At 37.7% G+C, this 19,125-nt stretch overlaps 1 protein-coding gene across 2 annotated transcripts in view; it reads left to right on the top strand.

Moving 5' to 3' along the window:
- Window positions 1-19,125, top strand: part of AASS (aminoadipate-semialdehyde synthase) — a 74,450-nt gene that overhangs the window by 467 nt on the left and 54,858 nt on the right. The window contains exons 2-3 of one of the 2 annotated variants that reach the window (XM_027855177.1): window positions 12,116-12,343; window positions 17,509-17,685. In XM_027855177.1, coding sequence (XP_027710978.1) covers window positions 12,134-12,343; window positions 17,509-17,685 — 387 coding nt within the window. In that variant the 5' untranslated portion in view covers window positions 12,116-12,133. The remainder of the gene's footprint in view (window positions 1-12,115; window positions 12,344-17,508; window positions 17,686-19,125) is intronic. The other variant, XM_027855179.1, reaches the window with a different exon arrangement.

The raw sequence follows: 19,125 nt of genomic DNA, 5'->3' as shown, positions 1-19,125 counted from the left end.
GAGAGAGAGAGAGAGAGAGAGAGAGAGAGAGAGAGAGAGAGAGAGAGAGAGAGAGAGAGAGAGAGAGAATAAGTACTAATAGGAGAGAGGCGTGGGGAAGGCTAGTGACTGCCCTTCTTCCATCCCTGTCTTGGTTACTTTATTTCTTTGTTTCTTGTAGGGCTGAAAATAACTTTTTCTCTCGTGTCCGAGTGTCTCTCCTCTTGCCCTTTTGCTTTAACTTCTTATCGGCACCATCCTGCCCATCTTGGATTTATCCATTCCTTTCTGAGGCAGGGGAGGAAATCTGGTCCCAGTTCTGGCTTCTTTTCTCTCCCCCAGCCCCTCCGCGCTCCACTTCCCTTTCCAGGTCTTGCCTGTGTCCAGACCCAGGACGTAGAGTGAAGAGAGGAAGAAAATAAATCCCACATAGCGAGAAAGGAACCACATCACATGTGCTAGGATTAGGTCAAGACTTTATTCTTATTAGGGCCTCATGGCACTTGGGGGTTTCAGAAGCCCTGATTCCTACCCTTTTTTACCTTTATATTTTACCAGGATAAATTGAAAACTGATTGAATTGGTCTCCCAACACCCATTTTCTCTGTCTCTCTGTCTCTCTGTCTCTCTCTCTCTGTCTCTCTCTCTCTCCCTCTCTCCCTCTCTCTCTCTCTCTCTTCAATCCATGCTTCACAAAGCTACCAAACAAATCTTACCAAAGCCCAGCTGGAAACATGCCACACTCCTCTGCTCCCAAACTTCCTTACTCCATATTGCCTTTAGAGTTCATAGAATCATAGATATAGACCTGGGACGGAATTCAAAAGTCATCTGCCTCAACCATCTCATCTTGAAAAGAGGTTAAGTCACTAACCCAAGGCCACACAGGGAGAAGTGACAGAAACAAAATATAAACTCCTCAACCTGGCATTTAAGGCCTTCCGCAGTAAGGCTCCAAACTACCTTTCCAAACCTGTCCTACTAGTCCTCTTGGCATGCTCTATGTACTGGCACTATCAGCCTCCTTGTGCTCACCAAACTCACTCAGTATTTTATCTACATTGATCATGCCTGGAATTCACTCCTTTTCAGAATCTTTAGTGTCCTTGAGGGTGCCATTTCCTATATAAAACCTTTCCTGATCCTACCTAGTTCTTAGTACAATGTCCTGCCTCATGTTATATTAAATATACATATTTGTGTGCTACAGAATTTGAAATTAAGGAACCTGGATTCAGTGCCTGACTCTACCACTTATTCCCTAGATGGTCTTGGATAAATTATTTAGCCTCTCTGAGCACCAGTTTCCTCTTCTATAAAATGAGGAGTCTGGAATAGATAACCTTCAAATTTCTTTCTAACTATAAATATGTGATTGCATTAGAATTTAATTTCCTTGAGGGCAGAGATTGTTTTAATTTCTAATCTTTTTATGCATAGTTCATTGCATATAGTAGGTGGTTAATAAATGTTAGTTGGATTGAATTTAGTTTGCCTGCATTCATGGATTGCTCTTTACTAAAGTAACAATATTATTTCTCTAGTTCAATGGATGACACTTCTTTCAGGTTCAGGAAGTTGGTACAAGCTCTGGAAGTTGGTATTACAAGCTGGGTAATTTCATTCTGGGTGAGAAATTTTCCAACTGTCATTGTCATCTTTTGCTTTCATCAAACATATACAACAAAATGAAGCCATCTGGAGTTCTGTTCTGGATAGTGGAGATTTCTTTGCTTAATTTTATTTCTTCTTTTTTCTGAAGCATTAAAAATGATGTCCTTTGTTTTTGTGTTACATTAATTTGTGAATATATCTCCTCCTCTTTCCCCCTATCCTTTATTCTCTTTGTCACAAAGATAAAAAATTTAGAAAAAAATTATCAACACATAAAAGCATATGCAATATACCATACCCATAATTCCTCACCTCTGCAATGAAGGAAGGGAGATGTATTTTCTCATGTCTTCCCTTGGTCAAAACTTGGTCATTATAATTACACCAGCATTTAGTTTTTTGTTATTGCTCTTTCTTTTTACATTGTTGCAGCCTTTACATATGTTGTTTTCCTGGTTATATTTTCTTTACTCTGCATCAGTTCATGTAAATCTTCCCATATTTTTCTCAATTCTTCATATTCATCATTTCTTACATTGCCGGAATATCCCATTACATTCTTTACCACAGTTTGTCCAGTTATTTCCCAATCTATAGGTGAGATAGGGAGAGAAGCAAAAGTTGTCCTCATCTACCTCCCTGCAGAGGGAGAGAAGCAAGTTGGACTGCATGTTAACCCTTTTCCCATTACCCCTAATACAGGAATGTCCTTCTACTTTGAAGTTATCATCCATCTCTGGTCAGAGGCAGATGGAGTCAGCTTTTGTGCATCTGACTATTTCATCTATCTATCAGTCCCAGCTGTTTCTAACAGGATCATGGATTTGGAGCTGGAAGGGACCTTTTCATCCCTCCTCAAACCTGCCATGGATCCCTTACCCCACCCTCAACTGAGAATCTTGCCTCATATTTTACTGAAAAAACAAATTGAGGCCATTTGCTAAGAGTTCTCTGTTTTTTCCTCTTCATCTCAAATCACGTAGATCATATCTGCCACTATCTCTTCCTTCACTGCCATCTCATATAATGAGGTGACTTTTCTCCTTGGTAAGGCAAATCCCTCTACATGTACAAATTATCCCATTCCATCCCATCTTCCTTAGCAGATTGTTATCTCTATCATCCCCATTCTCTCAAATATTCTCAGTCTCTCCCTGTCTGCTGGCTGCTTCCCTCCTACCTACAAATATATCCATGTCTCCCCATCCTCAAAAAACTCACAATAGTTATCGTCAGATATGTCTCCTCCCTATGGTGAAAACTCTTTGAGAAAGCTGTCTACAATAGGTCTTTCCATTTCTTTTCTTCTCACTCTCTTCTTAACTACAGACAGACTTCTAATCTTATCTATTCTATTGAAACTGCTCTCTCCAATGTTACCAATGATTCCTTAGTTAACAAATCTCATGGCCTTTTCTCAGTCCTCATCCTTGACCTCTCTGCAGCCTCTGACACTGTTCATTACCCTTTTCTCCCTGATAATCTCCAGGTTTTCATGATACTACTGTCTCCTGGTACTCCTCTACCTGTCTGACCTTTCTTCTTTCTACTTTGCTGGATCTTCATCCAGGTCATGTCTACTTGCTGTGGGTGTCCCATGGGGTTCTGTCCTGGGCCATCTTTTTTTTCTTCCTTCATGCTATTTCCTTTGGTAACATCATCAACTCTAATGGATTCAGTTATCGTCTCTCTGCTGATTCTCAAATCTACTTATCCAAGTCCTAGCATCTCTCCCAACATCCAGTCTTTCATCTCCAACTGCTTATTAGACATATTGAACTGAATGTCCTATAGACATCTTAAACTCAACATGTCCAAAACTGTACTCATTATTTCCCCCTCAAAAAAAAATCCTCTTCTCTTTAACTTCACTATTACTGTCAAGGTTATCACCATCCTCCCCAATCATCCAGGCTCAAAACCTAGGTTTCACATTCAACTCTTCATTCTCTCTCACCTCCCATATCCAATCAGTCTTGAAGTGCTATGCTATTACAGTTAAGACCCAAGTTTTTTGGAGGTGGGGGGGATTTCTATGGAGTCTTGATGAAACTATTAGGAAAAATGATAGATACCTTGAGCCAACAATTATCTGGGGAATTGATGTGGGTGATGGCATGACAGTTATGCATCAATTAAACAAGTATTTATGAAGAATCTCCTTTGTGCTGGAGACAACTCTATATCAAAAGCTGGCCTTAAAGCTAGGAAGGCCAGGATTCAAATCCTGCCTCTGAAACATACTGGCAGTGTAGCTCTGGGGAGGCCATCAAACCTTGCAGTTCTGTAGACAAATCTCTAAAATCTAAATCGTGGAGAAAGTGTAGATCTACGCTGGCCCTCTCTCAGTCAAAGATTGAGGAAAATAATCAGAATCTCTCTTCATTGGGTTGTGCTTTCTTTTCATCCCCATTGCTCACAGTCAGAGATAATGAATGAATGGCAGCTGGCCATATAATAACATTTTAAATAGCATAGAAACCGAAAGTAGAAAGCTTCCACACTCTGTCTGCTTTAACTAACTCTCAAGAAGGGACAAAAAATAAGTTTGTCTTAGGCTGGTGATTTTTTCAATTCCCATCATCCCTCTCTTTGCCTCCTACATTCTCCCCATCCCCACCAAGCCCTTGATTGTCTCTGCTCAGGCTTCCTAGCACCTCTGCTCAGATCCCTGCCCCAGAGTGTTCAGGAGTTGTTGGGAGGGGTCTCCTAGCAGCATGGATGCTGAGCAGTCCTCCTCCTTTCCCCACCTGTTTTTACTTAACCACATGGGCTTCTGTGAGGAAGCCCTCACTCTTCCCAAACTAATGGGAATAAAAGGGACCCCAAGTTCTTTAGACTTTTTAATCCTCTAATTCTTGTTGTTATCTGGAGGGGGCACTATATGATATATGTCTATATGTACAGATATATATATATATATAGCTAATGGGGTTGGGTTTGAAAGTGGAAAATGGTAAGAAAGGGGGGAGGGGAGTCAGGAAAACCTTTATTAAGAGATATTACTTGAGCTGAGCCTTGAAAAGAACAAAGCAGAGGTGAGAAGGGGGAGAACATTTCAAGCTTGGGGGACATCCTATGCAAAAGAATGAAGGTGGGAGATGGAATGTCCTGTGGGGGAAACAGCAAAAAGGCCAGTTTGGCTGGAATGTAGAATGCTAGAGGGGTAGTGAAATTAACCTGGAAAAATTTTGGAAATAGGTTGCAAAGAGCTTTAAATACCAAACCAGAAATTGCATTTTATCTTTGGGGCTAATTTGGAGCCACTGAAGCTTGTAAAAGTAATTTTGGCTTGGAAGGATCCATGCATTAGGAATATCAAGTGGTTCATTGCCCTCAAGTGGTGCGGGCCCTCATTGCCTAACTTTTGGCTATTGCAATAGCCTGCTAGTTGGTCTTGCTTCTTAAATCTATCCACATTCTTAATTCATCCTCTACCCAGCTGTCAGATTCATCTTCCTAAAGATCAGGTCTCAAAACATCACTCCCAGCTCCTATTCAATAAATTCCAGTGGATTCCCCTTGTCTCCAGAATCATTTATAAATTCCTCCATTTGGCTTTTAAAGCCTATCATAACCCAGCTCCTTCCTATCTTTCCAGTCTTTTTATACCTTATTCCACATAGTCTCTAACCTCTTTGCTATCCTACTATGTCAATCCAACATTTATGAAGCACCTACTATGTGCCAGTGCCAGGTACTGAACTAAGCCCTGGGGATACAAAGAGGTAAAAAAAGATAATGCCTGACTTCAAGGAGCTTACAGTCTAATGGGGAGACAACATGCAAACGGTTATAGACAAAGCAAACTATATACAGGATAAGTAGGAAATAATTAACAGAGGGAAGGCACTGAAATTAAGAGGGGCTAGGGAAGACTTCCTGTAGGTGGGATTTTAGTTGGGACTTAAAGGAAGCCAGAGGGGTCAACAGTTGTAGTGGGGGAAGGAGAGTATTCCAGGCATGAGGGACAGTCAGAGATAATGCCTGGAGCGGAGAGATGGAGTTTCTTGTTCCTGGAATAGCCAGAAGGCCAGTGTCACTGGATTGAAGAGTACATGTTGGGGAGTAAGGTCTAAGAAGACTAGAAATATACAAGGGAGTAGGTTATGAAGAGTTTTGAATGCCAAACAATATCTTGTATTTGCTCCTGCAGACAATAGGAAGCTATTGGAGTTTACTGAGTAGATGACATGGTCAAGCCTGTGTTTTAGGAAAATCATTTTAGTAGCTGAATGAAATGAATTGGAGTAGGGAAGAGATTTGAAGCAGGCAGCCCCATCAGCACACTATTGTAATAATCCAGGGGTAAGGTGATGAGAGCCTGTACTAGAGTGGTGGCAGTGTTAGAGGAGAGAAGGGGAAGTATTCAAGAGACTAACTCCCTAATATCACTCCATGCATTTTCACTGGCTGTTCCCCATACCTGAAACTGGCAACCTTCTCATCTCTGCCTCCTGGTTTCTCTTATTTCCTTTAAGTCTCAACCAAAACCCTCCCTTTCTAAGAAGCCTTAGCTAATCCTCCATAATCTTAGAGCCTTTCCTCTGAGACTACTTCCAACCTATCCTGTTTATATCTTACATGTACCATATATACACACATACATATACATAGACACAGTTGTTTACATGCTGTCTCTCCCACTCGAATGTGAGCTCCCTGAGGTGCTTGATTGTTTTCACCTTTTTCCTCCTTGTATTCCCAGCACTTAGCACAATGCTTGGCACAGGCTTAATACATTGTAGCTGACTAACTGAGTAGCACAAGATCTACAAATGAGATAAAATATGTAGAGACATTGTTAAACTGTGAATAGTTATACGAGTATCACTTTTTTTTTCTGACTTATTTAAACCTAGGACTAAAAAGAGGTGCTGAAAGTTTACCAGCTTCATTTATTTTGTGAGTATATTAGTGTATGTGTTCACAAAATAGAGCCCCATCATCTGAGAAGGGAAAAATTCACGCTGTGTGATAAAGAGGTGAATGCAATGCCCGAGGCTAACAGTCTCAAAACCAGTTCAAGCAAGTCCTGGAATGTGGATGTGATTTGATCAAGTTCCTGGTCATCACCAGATCCTGGAGTGGGGTGGGGCCAGGGGCTGGACAGTTTGATACTGTCTTCTCAATGGCAGAACTTTCACTATTTCAGCTGTGTCACAGTATATTAGTTGGAAGAGATTTTAGAGATAATCTAGACCACCCCTCCCATTTTATAGATGAGGAAATTGAGACTTTGGCAGATTGTCAGTCCAACAGATGGGATTTGAACACCAAATTTAGCATAATTCCAAACTGATTTCCAGAGTTGGGTACTCTTTTCAATATCTCAGTTTTATCTTCTGCTAGAAGTGACACCTTGCCTTTCATAGGGCAATTCATATGAGCACATATGGCCTGTTCTGTGAATAGAACTTCTCTCTGAAAAGAGAGCTTGTCTCTAGGAAATAAATAATAGCATCATAGAAATATTCATGCTATTCAGAAGAAAAGGGAAACCATAATCTTGAGGCTTTTTTATGTATTTTTTTTGCAGTTTCAAGGTGTTTTTATCTGGTTGTGCCTGGGGGAATGCCTGGTGCAATGAGTACTCTTACTAGTCACAGATTAGCATTTAAAGGGCAGGTGGTTTCCTGAGGCATTTAAAAACTGACTTCCTTCATTCCACAAGTATTTGTTAAGCACTTACTCTCAATAAAAAGATTAAACAAAACAAAACAAAAAACAAAACAAAACAAGAAACAGTCTCTACCCTCAAAGAGTTTACTTTTCACTAAGAGTTTACTGTTCAACCAAAGCTATTCATTTGAGATCAGTTTCAGTGCTTTATTAGGTATGTCAACCCAACTTGGTGTTAGGAATTCTTCAAGAAAATGCCCTGAAGTTTGAAAAAAAACATGATCAAAGCAACACTTTGATACTATTTCTCAGAAAGATATCTTTCATAATCTGCTGAATAAATTCTAGCAGAGGAATACAGATTGGACCTATGACTCCCCTTTCCTCCTACTGTCTCAGCTGAGAACCTTGCCTCATATTTCACTGAAGAAGAAAAAAATTAAGATGTTTATGGAGAAAATTTAGTAATGCCCTCAGCACCAATTGAAGTATATAGGACTGCTTGCATTTACTTTCTATTGCTATAAACTGCCTTAAAAGAGACAGATATAACATTAAAAAACAAAACAAAACAAAACAGATTTCCCAGCTTCTTCAGCCTTGGCAGCTCTTCTTTTTATTGATATAGTTTGCTTTAAAATCATCTCCATTTGTGAATATATTCCTCTGTACTTTCCTACCCAAAGGCATCCCTTATAACAGAGATTTAAAACTATAGAAAAAAAGTTAAATAAAACCACCTAATACTTTAACCTTCTTTGAGAGAATGTATAATATTCCACACTCCTAGTCCCCCACTTCTACAAAGAAGGGAGATTGGTATACAGTTATTCCACATTTAGACTTTCCCCAATGTGGTTTTGATATGTCTTGGTTTGGCATAAGAAATAAAATGGGAATTTGGGGGGAGTTTTGTGGAAGCTGCACATGACATATGAAGGCCAGAAGATGACACAGAAAAAGTTTAGAAACTCATAAAAGAATATGTATGTATGTATGTGTGTTTGTGTGTATGTATGTATAGTACTGCATAATATCAACATGTTTTATCTTTAATACCATAATAATTCAGACTTCTTTGGTACGAAAGGAGGGCAAAAAAGTTTTGCAGACATTTTCCAGATTGCTTCTTGCCTCAAACCCCGTGATATGGAAGGGATAACTGTATTTTCTCAACTTTTTATGAATGGCCATTAAAATTACAGAGTGCTCAGTCTTTCCATTTACATTGCTGTAATCATTGTGTATATTGTCTGTTTATTAAGTTTGCATCAGTATCTTCCAATGCTTCTCTGAATTCTTCATATTCATGACTTTCTTATGATGTAGAACCATACTTTGTTTAGCCACTTCCTTGTTGAAGGACATTTGTTCTATTTCTAGTTCTTTGAGACCACAAATAGTATTGCTACGAATGTTCGGGTATATATGAAATCTCTCTGGTTTTGATCTCCTTGGGTTATATGCTTAGCAGTGGGATCTCTTGGCTCAGACTGTACATGGACATTTTCATTTCTTGGGTCCTTGAAGGCTATGCCAACAGAATGCAAATGCTGGTACTAGGACCTATCAGAGTAGAAGGACTTTGAGTACAGACCCAGTGCTGACCAGTATCATCCTTACCCCCAAGAACTAGTTTTGGAAAGATTTGTCATCAGAGTAGCTGCAAATAGTGAATTTAAGACAGTCTGTACTGGGTTATAGTGTCATAGTAGCTAATCTTGAAGTCAGGAAAACCCAAGTTCAAATCCTGCTTCAGATGTGTACTAACTGTGTGACCCAGGGTAAGTGACAACCTCTCTCAGACTCAGTTGTCTCATTTCTGAAATGAAGAATTTAGACTTTATGGACTGTAAGGATGCTTTCAGTTCAGTGCTATAATCCCATGACTGGGAGATAGTAATCTACTTTGGTGGAAGGAATACAGACAATGAAATACTGGAAACGTAGTCAGCAGTATGGAGTAGCCTTCCTTTGAAGTGTTGACAATTTGTAATTTAGCTAAATCCACACAGTCACAGAAAAGGTCACAGTCATCGTCAGCTTGAATTAAGTGCTTACTCTGTGCCAGTCCCTGTGATAAATACTGTAGATAGAAAGAAAGGAAAAACAAAAAGAAAAGAGTTTGCTGTCAAGGAGTCTAATGTGAACAACTGTATACAAACAAGATATAAACAGGATAAATTAAAGATCATCTCAGAGAAGAGGCAATAAGATGTAGGACTGGGAAAGACTTTTTTTTAGGCAATTGGGGTTAAATGACTTGCCCAGGGTCACACAGCTAGTAAGTGTCAAGTGTTTGGTCTGAGGTCAAATTTGAACTCAGGTCCTCCTGACTTCAGGGCCAGTGCTCAGCTGCCCCTAGGTAAGGCTTCTTTCTGAAGGTGGGAGCTCAACTGAGACCAGAAGGAAGCCAGGATGAAAGGATAAGGAGAAAGATGGTTCCGGGCGTGGAGGAACAGCCAATGAAAAGAGTCAGGAGAGGGAGTATTGTGTCTGAGAAACAATATGGATGTATTCAGCATCACCGGATCTTAGACAGTATTTGAAGGTAAGTAAAGTGTAAGAAGACTGGAAGGTAGGAAGGGGTCAGGTTAGGAAGGGCTTTAAAAACTAAACAAAGGGTTTTATATTTGCTCTAATCTGATGATATTATATTTTGAGATATTATATTAAAACATCTCTATTGGAATAGTATGGATTAGAGGAATGGTGAGAGTAGAGGGAAAGAGGGTGATATAGGTAAACATTTTTAGGAAGATCAATTTGACAGCCAAGTGGAGGATAGATTGAAGTGGGGAGGACTGGAGATCAGTCCTCAGGCTTTTGCAACTGTCTAGGCATGAGGTGATAGGGGTCTGCATCAGGAGGGTTGGCAGTGTTAGAGGAGACAAGGGGATCATCATGAGAGATGTTATATAGATAGAAACAATAGGACTAAACCCCTGATTGGATATGGGAGGTGAGGACTTGATGAAATATTGGTTGTGACTGTGGGTGACTGGAAGGACTGTGGTACCTTCAATAGTAATAGAGAAGTTAGGAAGATGGGAGGGTTTGGAGGAAATGATAAAGAATCCAATGTTGATCATGTTGAGTTTGAGGTGTCTATGGGACATTCAGTTCTATATGTCTAATAGACAACTGGGGATGTGAGACTGGATGTTCAGATAGAGGTTTAGGGTGGACATGTAGATATCAGTCATCTACACAAAGATAATAATTAATTCCATGAGAGCTATTGAGACCACCAAGTGAAATAAGATAGAAGGCCAGGGCAAACCCTTAGGGGACACCCATGGTTAGTGGACACCACTTGGATCCAGCAAAGGAGATGGAGGAGTGAGTTAGATAGGTCAGATGAAAACCTGGAGAGATTAGGGTCAGGAAAATCTAGAGAGAAGAGAGTATTGAGAAGAAGAGGGTGATCACCATTGTCAAAGGCTGAAATGAATTTGGACTCAGAGGACCTGGGTTTGCTTCTGTTGCTTACTGCTTATGTTTCTTTGGGAAATTTACTTTCCGGTTCTTAATATGTTTTTCTTCTGTAAAACAAAGGATTTAAACTAGATGATATCTAAGATACCTCTCATCTCTAAACTCTGTGATCATAACTTCTGATAAAAGATGGAAGATGGGACTTAGAAAAATTGGCTTAATAGCTTAAATATTTTTAATTGATGCCTTTTTGGTTACATGCCATTCATTTCTGGGTGTATCTCTTCCTGTTCATCTCCCCAGTGAGTTATGACTTGTAACAAAAAAGATTAAAAAGTAAAGAGGGAGGGAGGAATTTTTCAGCAAAACCAACCAATGCATTAACCTCATCTGAGAATATAATGTGATATTTCATATCAATAGTGCTTCACTTCTGCAGTAAAGAGAGCGGCGAGCATTTTCTTAACTCTGGGTCTTAGCTTCTTTATTATAATACAGGCTTATTTTCTTTATACCATGCTTAGCTCACCCACCGTGACTTGTTATTCAATAGAACTATGAAGTTTAGCTCTTAAAGTACTTTGTCTTTTATGAGTTTTTTTTTTAAGGCCCATCCTATATAAAAAACTTAAGTTGCAATGACTGTATAAATAATGACATGTTTTCATTGACTTTAAAAAATAATCATTTTAATGCAACATTTAGTCATCTACATGTCTCAGTTGAATGATTTCAGTCCCTCTCTCCCTCCTGCTGCATCATAGATATCTGTAGTTAATTGTAAACTGATTAGACTTGAGATTTTCGGATTTTTGTGTCACAGTCTTCAGACACTGGTTTTTGTTGTGCTTAAGACAGCCATCATCTTTGGATTCTTTTGTTTTACTTCCTCTTATTCTTTTTCTATAAACTCTGTCCTTAATTCATTGAAACTGTTTAAAAGTTATTTGTTTTCTTACATGCCATGACCAGCAGTTTGAAGTAATTGCTTTTGAATTATTCCTTTCTGCCACTCTAAACTGACAAAAGTTCAAGTTTTTAGATTTTTATGATGACTCAAAAAAGTAGTATCCAAAACTTATTTGGTAGAACCGTTACCGGTGAGTGGAAGCCAATTATGTCACTAATATACTCCTCTGCTTTGATGGACTTTTATGCCCTGTGTGAAACATTTGGGACTACATTAGGCTCTAGAGCTCTTGAGAGAAACAACTGTCTTTTGCCTTTCTTTGTATTCTCACCACTTAGCGCAATGCTTGGTACATAGTAGGCACTTAGTAACGGCTTAATGACTGACTGCCTACTTGGATAGATATGACAGTCTAAATCCACTGAAGACATATTGATCAAATTTGTCATCATGAGTCTGTCTTATTTTACTGCTAATTTCAAAGGTGATTAAAATTGATCAGTAGCTGCTTTTTCCTATTCGCTTTTATTCTGTTGCATTTACCATCACTAGGTTTCCCCAGGTTTCACAATGTTCCAAGTACTCAGGAGCAAGCAATGTAGGCTAAGGGTCATCCATTTAAAACGCCTCCATCATAAGGCTGTGCTGGCACTCAGGAGAGAAGATGTAAATGCGTGGGAAAGGAGGGCACCTCTGGCCCCAAAGCACATCAAAGGGATTACCAATTTGGGATATAAGGTGCTTGTTCAACCTTCAAATCGGAGAGCCATTCATGATAAGGTAAGTGTTAGTATAACTGTAATAATAATGATAGCTAACAATTGTTTGGTGCTTTTGGTTTTGTGATGTGCTTTCTGTAAATTATCTCATTGAATCTTCACACCTCCTTATCAGGAACATACTGCAAGAATTATTATCTTCATTTTTAGAGATAAATCTAGGCTCAGAGTGTTTAAGTGACTTGGCTATAGCCACACACTTAGTGAGTGTCAGAAGCAGAACTCGAACCCTGATGTCTTCCTGAACACACTGTCAAATTTTAGTTACTTTCTATTTGATGTGCACTGTGCTAGGGACTAGTGAGTTCCATATGGAGAGAAATCAAAGTCTCTGCCCTCAAGGAGATTAAATGATCATCTTTTGAAAAAGTGTAGGTGAAAGAGCTAAAGGATTCTGAGTGAAACCAAGATTTTTTAAGAATACTTTTTTCCCCCTACAATCTGGAATTATTTCTTTGATCTAATTAATAATAATAAGACCTAGCATTTATATAGCATGTTAAAGTTTAGATACTTAAAATTGTATATAATTCTATTTAATTTTAATATGTAATTATATAAATTATATTTTATTCTATGTAATTCTACTTAATTGTATATAATTCTATTTAAAATGATATATAATTCTGGCTAGAGTCCATGATTTAATGGGAATTTGTCAGAATACTGTTCTTTTCATCCTATCCAATCTTATTTTTAGCACAGTAGGAAGGTGCTATAGGCTATTGGGTAAAGGTGACATAGATACTTTCAACATTCCCTTTTAAAAGTGCTTTTTGAATCCTGGAGATGGTTCTGTTTTGAACCATCTACACTCTCTTGCCTGGTTCCCTTGGTGGTACATGGTATATATTTGCAAAATTGCTGAAGTCTATGGCTTAGGTAGAACAAAATCAGCAAGCTTGAATGGAGATCTAACACATGGCCTTGGCCTCTTTAGGACCTTGTTGTAAGCACAGATGATCAAATAATAGGATTTCCTGTGATTTCCTTGATGTAAGGAGCTCCTGATTAGGAACTCTTTCTGTCAACCAATTGGCACCTTTTCTGCAACTTGTAGAGAGTTGTTCAGAGCATGGAGGTTGTGACTTGTCCATAATCACATAGTCAATATGTACCAGAACTTGATGCCCCAAGGTTTCAGGGACTTGAACCCCAAGTCTTTCTGGCTTTGAGGCCTGCTCTCTATCCACTTTACATGCTATGTTGCCTTTTAGATAAATAACGTGTTGAGATAAAGCATAAAAAGAAACACAATATGTGAAAATGTGACCTTAGAAAATAGATAATAAAGAAATGATAACCACATGTCACAAAAGCAGTCTTCTATTTAGAAAAAGGTTATAGAAAATGATATTCTCTGCTTATAAAACAATATGATATTCTTGTACTCAGAATACTTAGAGCAATACTTAGAGAATACAAAGAGCAGTTTTGTTCTTTGCACCTCAGGAGAGGTATAACAGAATGAGCGAGGGCCCAGAAAAAGGCACCTAGAAGACTGGAGGGCTTCCTTGACCTGGGATCTGTGAACTTGTTTTTGAAACATAGCTATAGATATAGATATAGATATAGATAGATAGATAGATAGATAGATAGATAGATAGATAGATAGATAGATAGATAACTATATTTTAATATAATTGATTTCCTTAGAACTCCTATTTATTTTATTTTATTCATTTAAAAGCATAATTCTGAATTGGAGTTCATAGGTTTAGCCAGACTGCTAAAAGTGTCCATGACACAAAAAACGTTTAAAACTTTCTGGATTAGAGGGATGAAAGTGGAGGTGGGAGATGCTATATGACAACTGACTGAAAAGATGAGGATTCTTCATCTTGGATTAGCAAAGGTCAAGCAGAGTCATTAAAATTTATAAAATAATCAGCACAGATAACTTCAAATCAACAAATAAATGTTTAATATGTATTTAGGCACTGTCCTAGGTGGCTGGGACACAAAGTCAGAAACAACACAGTCTATATCAAATAGAGCTTGCCTTCTACTTTGAGAGTCTGTGTATTCAGAAAAGTAAATGCCCAGTAATTTCAGGATGAAGAGAATATTTTTAAAAATGGGAATCATACAAGGCATCCCATAGGACATGCACCTCAACTGAAACTTGAAGGAAGTTAAGATTTCCAAGAGATGGAGAGGAGACTTAGATACGTCCTCTCAAATTATAAACTAAGGGTCACCCTTTCAAATATGAGTGAGGTAAGTTTAGGACACATGAAAGGAAACGGGTGAAAAATGTATGCGACTCATTCTAAGAGGCAGCACTTACAAGAAATAGTTTGAAAAAGAGTTTGGAAATAGCTTCAAATGCAAGTCATAAGTCACTACTGAGAGAAATGGAGATGGTCCTGACCTTTAATATTGATGGGATGAACTATTGGTTTGGCAAATCCTGTCTTTCTGTTTTGTAATGTTAGGATTCGCTGTGGCATTGTGGTGAGCTCCATTAATGAATTTATACTTTGACTTCTTCAACAATTTAGTTTACTTGCAACTTTTAAAGAATGTGCATTTATTTAGCTAGAAAAAAACAAAGTAACTAACTTTTGCAAATTAGAGTTGAAAAAAAATTTGTACATTATATACATAAATACATGATGTATATATACAGATATATCTATATCTATGTCTGTGTATATACGTATACACAGATAAATCTTTTTAATCATTTGCCCTTGAACTTATACATCTTGAACATAAAAGTATCTGAAGATTTGTGTTTAATAGCAATATTGAAATTACCATTACCAGTCTATATTGAGTGCTCATATACAATGTCTGAGCAAGAAAATTTAAAGAAGTATAAGACACAGTCTTGAGTCTCAAGTAGTTGATGATAATGAAGTAAATAATGATACCAGGTAGCATTGTTCATTCCTTTGGGATGTCTCCTGTGTTTATAGCTTTCTTTCCTTTTCCATGGTTTACATCCTTCTTCTGGCTCTCTCAGATGCAATGGCTTACTAACCTATCTCGTTGTCCAAAGTTTTTTGCCTCTCCTATCCATTCTGCATGATGTTCTCAGATTGTTCTAACTAAATCACTGTTCTCACTGAGCAGGGAGGTGAGAGTAAAATCTTTAATAAATCACCATTAGCTGCTTGGTGAAGTAGAAGAAATTATAACATTCAAGGCTCTCTACAATTTGGTCCCAACTTACTTTTCCAGTCTTATTCCCTTCACATTCCAGCAAACTGAACTACTTGCATTCCCTAAGTATACTCTGTATTTGACCTTTCTTTATACCATTCCCTGCTGCTTGGACTACCCTCCTTAGTCATCTTTCTTTCAAAGGCTTATTTGTTCTTTGTGTTTCAGTTCAAATGTCACCTCCTCCATAAACCCATTTCTCATCATCCTAACCACAATGACTCTCTATTTTCTGGATTCCCATAATAAAAATGGATCCAAATTTCAGAGTAAAAACATGCTACTTTTGGGAAGAACACATTTGTTGGCAGTTAAAAAGCACAAACCTTGCTGCTTCCAGTGAAAGCTACGGACCCTGTAGCACACATAGAGGAAGACAATTTGGTCTAAAAGGAAGCAGTACAAATGCTCAAATCTGCTGATGACAAGAATTAAGATCTTTGCTCTGAATAAAAAATGGGAAATCTTTCTCTTTAAAAAAAAAAAGTAAAGTATCATCCTTATGGTATGATGAATATGGTGACTTATGTTCTAGCATTTCTTCCCATGACCTGTCATATTCAATCTAGAATATTATAAATTCCTTAAAAGGAAGACCATGTTAGATTCATCTTTGAAGAAGGGGCCAACTGTAGCAAAAGAGTGCTGGACTAGGTGGTTTTACTTCTAATTAGCTGTGCGATCTTAGCAAATTCCTTTCCCTCACTGAGCCTCAGTTTCTTCATCTGTAAAATGAAAAAGTTCAATTGGATGATGTCTAACTAAATTCCTTTTGAGTTCTATATGACTTTATGATTTATACCCCACAGATTGCTTAAGCACAACTTCTTGTACCTAGTACTTAGTAGGTCCATAGGAAATATTTTAAGAAGTGAATCAACTCCTAATTATCCATAATAATAAACCATAAGAAAATCACCTAAAACTTCCCTGGGCCTCAGATCTTTCATTTTTAAAATGAGGAGGGTTGGGCTAGATAGTCATTGAGGCCCTTTCCCACTCTAAAGTCTAGGATTCTATAAGCACAAAATGCATGTTGCAGATAGTAAACGTCCTTTCCCTAGAAAGAAACCACACATAATGATAATGGCTAACATTTAGAGCTCTCATTTGATCTTCAGAACAACCCTGAAAGCTAAGTGCTATTATTATCCTCACTTTGCAGACAAGGAAACTGAGGAAGACAGCAGTTAAATGACTTCCCCAGGGTCACACAGCTACTAAGTGTCTGAGGTCCCATTAGAACTAAGGTCTTCCTGACTCCAGGTCCAGCACTCTACCAGCTAGTGACCTCTAGCTTTAAGCCAGGAGACCTTGACCAGTTCAGAGTTATTTCTTTGTATTAAATAAAACTGTAAATATGTGTTTTACATTTTTTCACTAATATATGTAAATGTCACAATAATATTGTTTCACAGAAGAGAGACTCAGTGTCAATGCTTTTATGGACTAAAAGTTGCAATCACAGAAAGCCCTTCTTCAATTGCACAGTTAATCAATTTGATAATTGTTCATAACAACGACAGTGAACGATCCTTTTTGCACATTGGAAGGTTACATAAAGCCTTTTCCTCCCTACCATTTTGTGAGGCAGGTAGAATAAGCAGTACATTAGGCAGCTAAGCACACTGAGGCACAAAAGATGAAGTGATTTGTCCAAGGTCACACATCTATTAAGTGTTAGAGTGAGAATTTGACCCCCAGGAAAATCTGACTCTAAATTAGGTACTTTAAAAATTACATCAATTTGCCTTCACCACATCAGGCTGCCTCCCAGCTGGAACACCTTATAGATATAACATTATTTCTTGCTTTACATAATAACCTAAGAAATAGGCATTCTCCTGCTTGTTTTAATCCACTTAAACCCAGAAACCTTAACTTAACATTTCTACGACTTCAGTGATAACACTTTTGATTTTCACCCTGATTAAGGAAAAAAAATTTCATGCAGCAAAGAAATGTAATACATTTTCCCCAAAATTGCCTTCACAGGAATATGTCAAAGCTGGTGGCATTCTCCAGGAAGATATTTCTGAGGCTTGCCTCATTGTGGGAGTTAAGAGGCCTCCAGAAGAAAAATTAATGCCCAGGAAGACTTATGCATTCTTCTCTCACACAATAAAAGCTCAAGAAGCAAATATGAGCTTGTTGGATGAGATTCTAAGACAGGTAATTAGTAAGTCAAACAGGTAAATATGTTTTTTAAATAATTGATATTGAATATATTAATATATTAAATATATAAATAATATATTAAATACATGATATCTTTTGATATCTTTTTATATTACCTAAATACATTGAATTGTCATGTTTTCACATTACCTAAATAAATTTTAGGGCAGCTAGGGGGCACAGTGGATAGAGTGCCTGGCCTGGACTCAGGAAGACTTCCTGAGTTCAAATCTGACCTCAGACACTTCCTAGCTGTATGACCCTGAGCAAGCCACTTAATCCTATTTGCCTCAGTTTCCTCTTCTGTAAAATGAGCTGGAGAAGGAAATGGCAAACCACTCCAGTGTCTTTGCCAAGAAAACCCCAAATGAAGTCATGAAGAATTGGACACCACTGAAAATCACTGAACAACAACAAAAAATAACTTTAATGGCTATCTTTTTTACATTGTTTAAATTTCTCCCAATATCTCTCCCCTCCCATCCCAGAAATTCATCCCATATAACAAATGATATGTTTTAAGGGAAAAAAAGAAAAAGAAGAAGAAGAGACAAATATCAGTAAAAAACCAATCAAAACACTGAAAAAGTTTGACAATATATGCAATGTTCCACACCTGAGGATCTTCAACCACTGTAAAAAAGTTGGAGGAGGTATCTTCTTATATCCCTTCTTTAGGGTCATGCTTGTTCTTTGTAATTTTCAAGCATTCACTTTGGATTTAAGATAAAATAAATCTTAACATAACATGAATCTACTGATTTGAGTTTCTCAGTATACCTAGGAAATTTGCCTCTTTCATTAGTTTATAGGAAAAAGATAAATCTATCCCTAATATCCTGGAATATAGTTCCTTTCTCATAGAATGATGGTTAATCACACTGTTAAAAAGCGCAAGAATGTTTATTGCTTTCTTGTCTTTGTAGTGATTGTAGAAAGAATGATAATTACCTTTATGCCCAACTTCTACGGTCTACTGATCAAGTGCTAGCAATAAAATCTTAGAATTCTAGAGCTTTAGTATATCTTAGAACCCAACCTTTCTTCTTTTCTAGATGAAGAAACAGATCCAGAGAGAAAAAAATGACCTTTCCACTATACCACGTTGTATAATACATATAATTCATGGGGAAAAGTATAGCATTTCTGCCTCAAATTCTCTGCTTACCAGGGTGGTAGAAAATTTTAAAAGCCATTTAAAGTGTGACTTTACTAGTATCTGAAAATAAATTGAAGTTAGAAGTGTGACTTTACTAGTATCTGAAAATAAACTGGAGTTAGGCAAGCATAGCAATTAGTAAAATCAACAAAGGAAATATATGTGATATCTACACAAGAAAAATAGGGAGAACTTAGAATAAAACTATATTAGAGTTTTAGTCATTGGGAATTCAAGGATTCAGTCATTTTTCAGTTGTGTCTGACTCTCTGTGA

Source organism: Vombatus ursinus, unplaced genomic scaffold (genome assembly GCF_900497805.2).
Source record: "Vombatus ursinus unplaced genomic scaffold, bare-nosed wombat genome assembly UNPS02010788.1, whole genome shotgun sequence".
Lineage (NCBI taxonomy): Eukaryota > Metazoa > Chordata > Mammalia > Diprotodontia > Vombatidae > Vombatus > Vombatus ursinus.
Note: the sequence above shows the minus strand (reverse complement) of the source record. Positions and strands in the feature narration are given on the sequence as shown.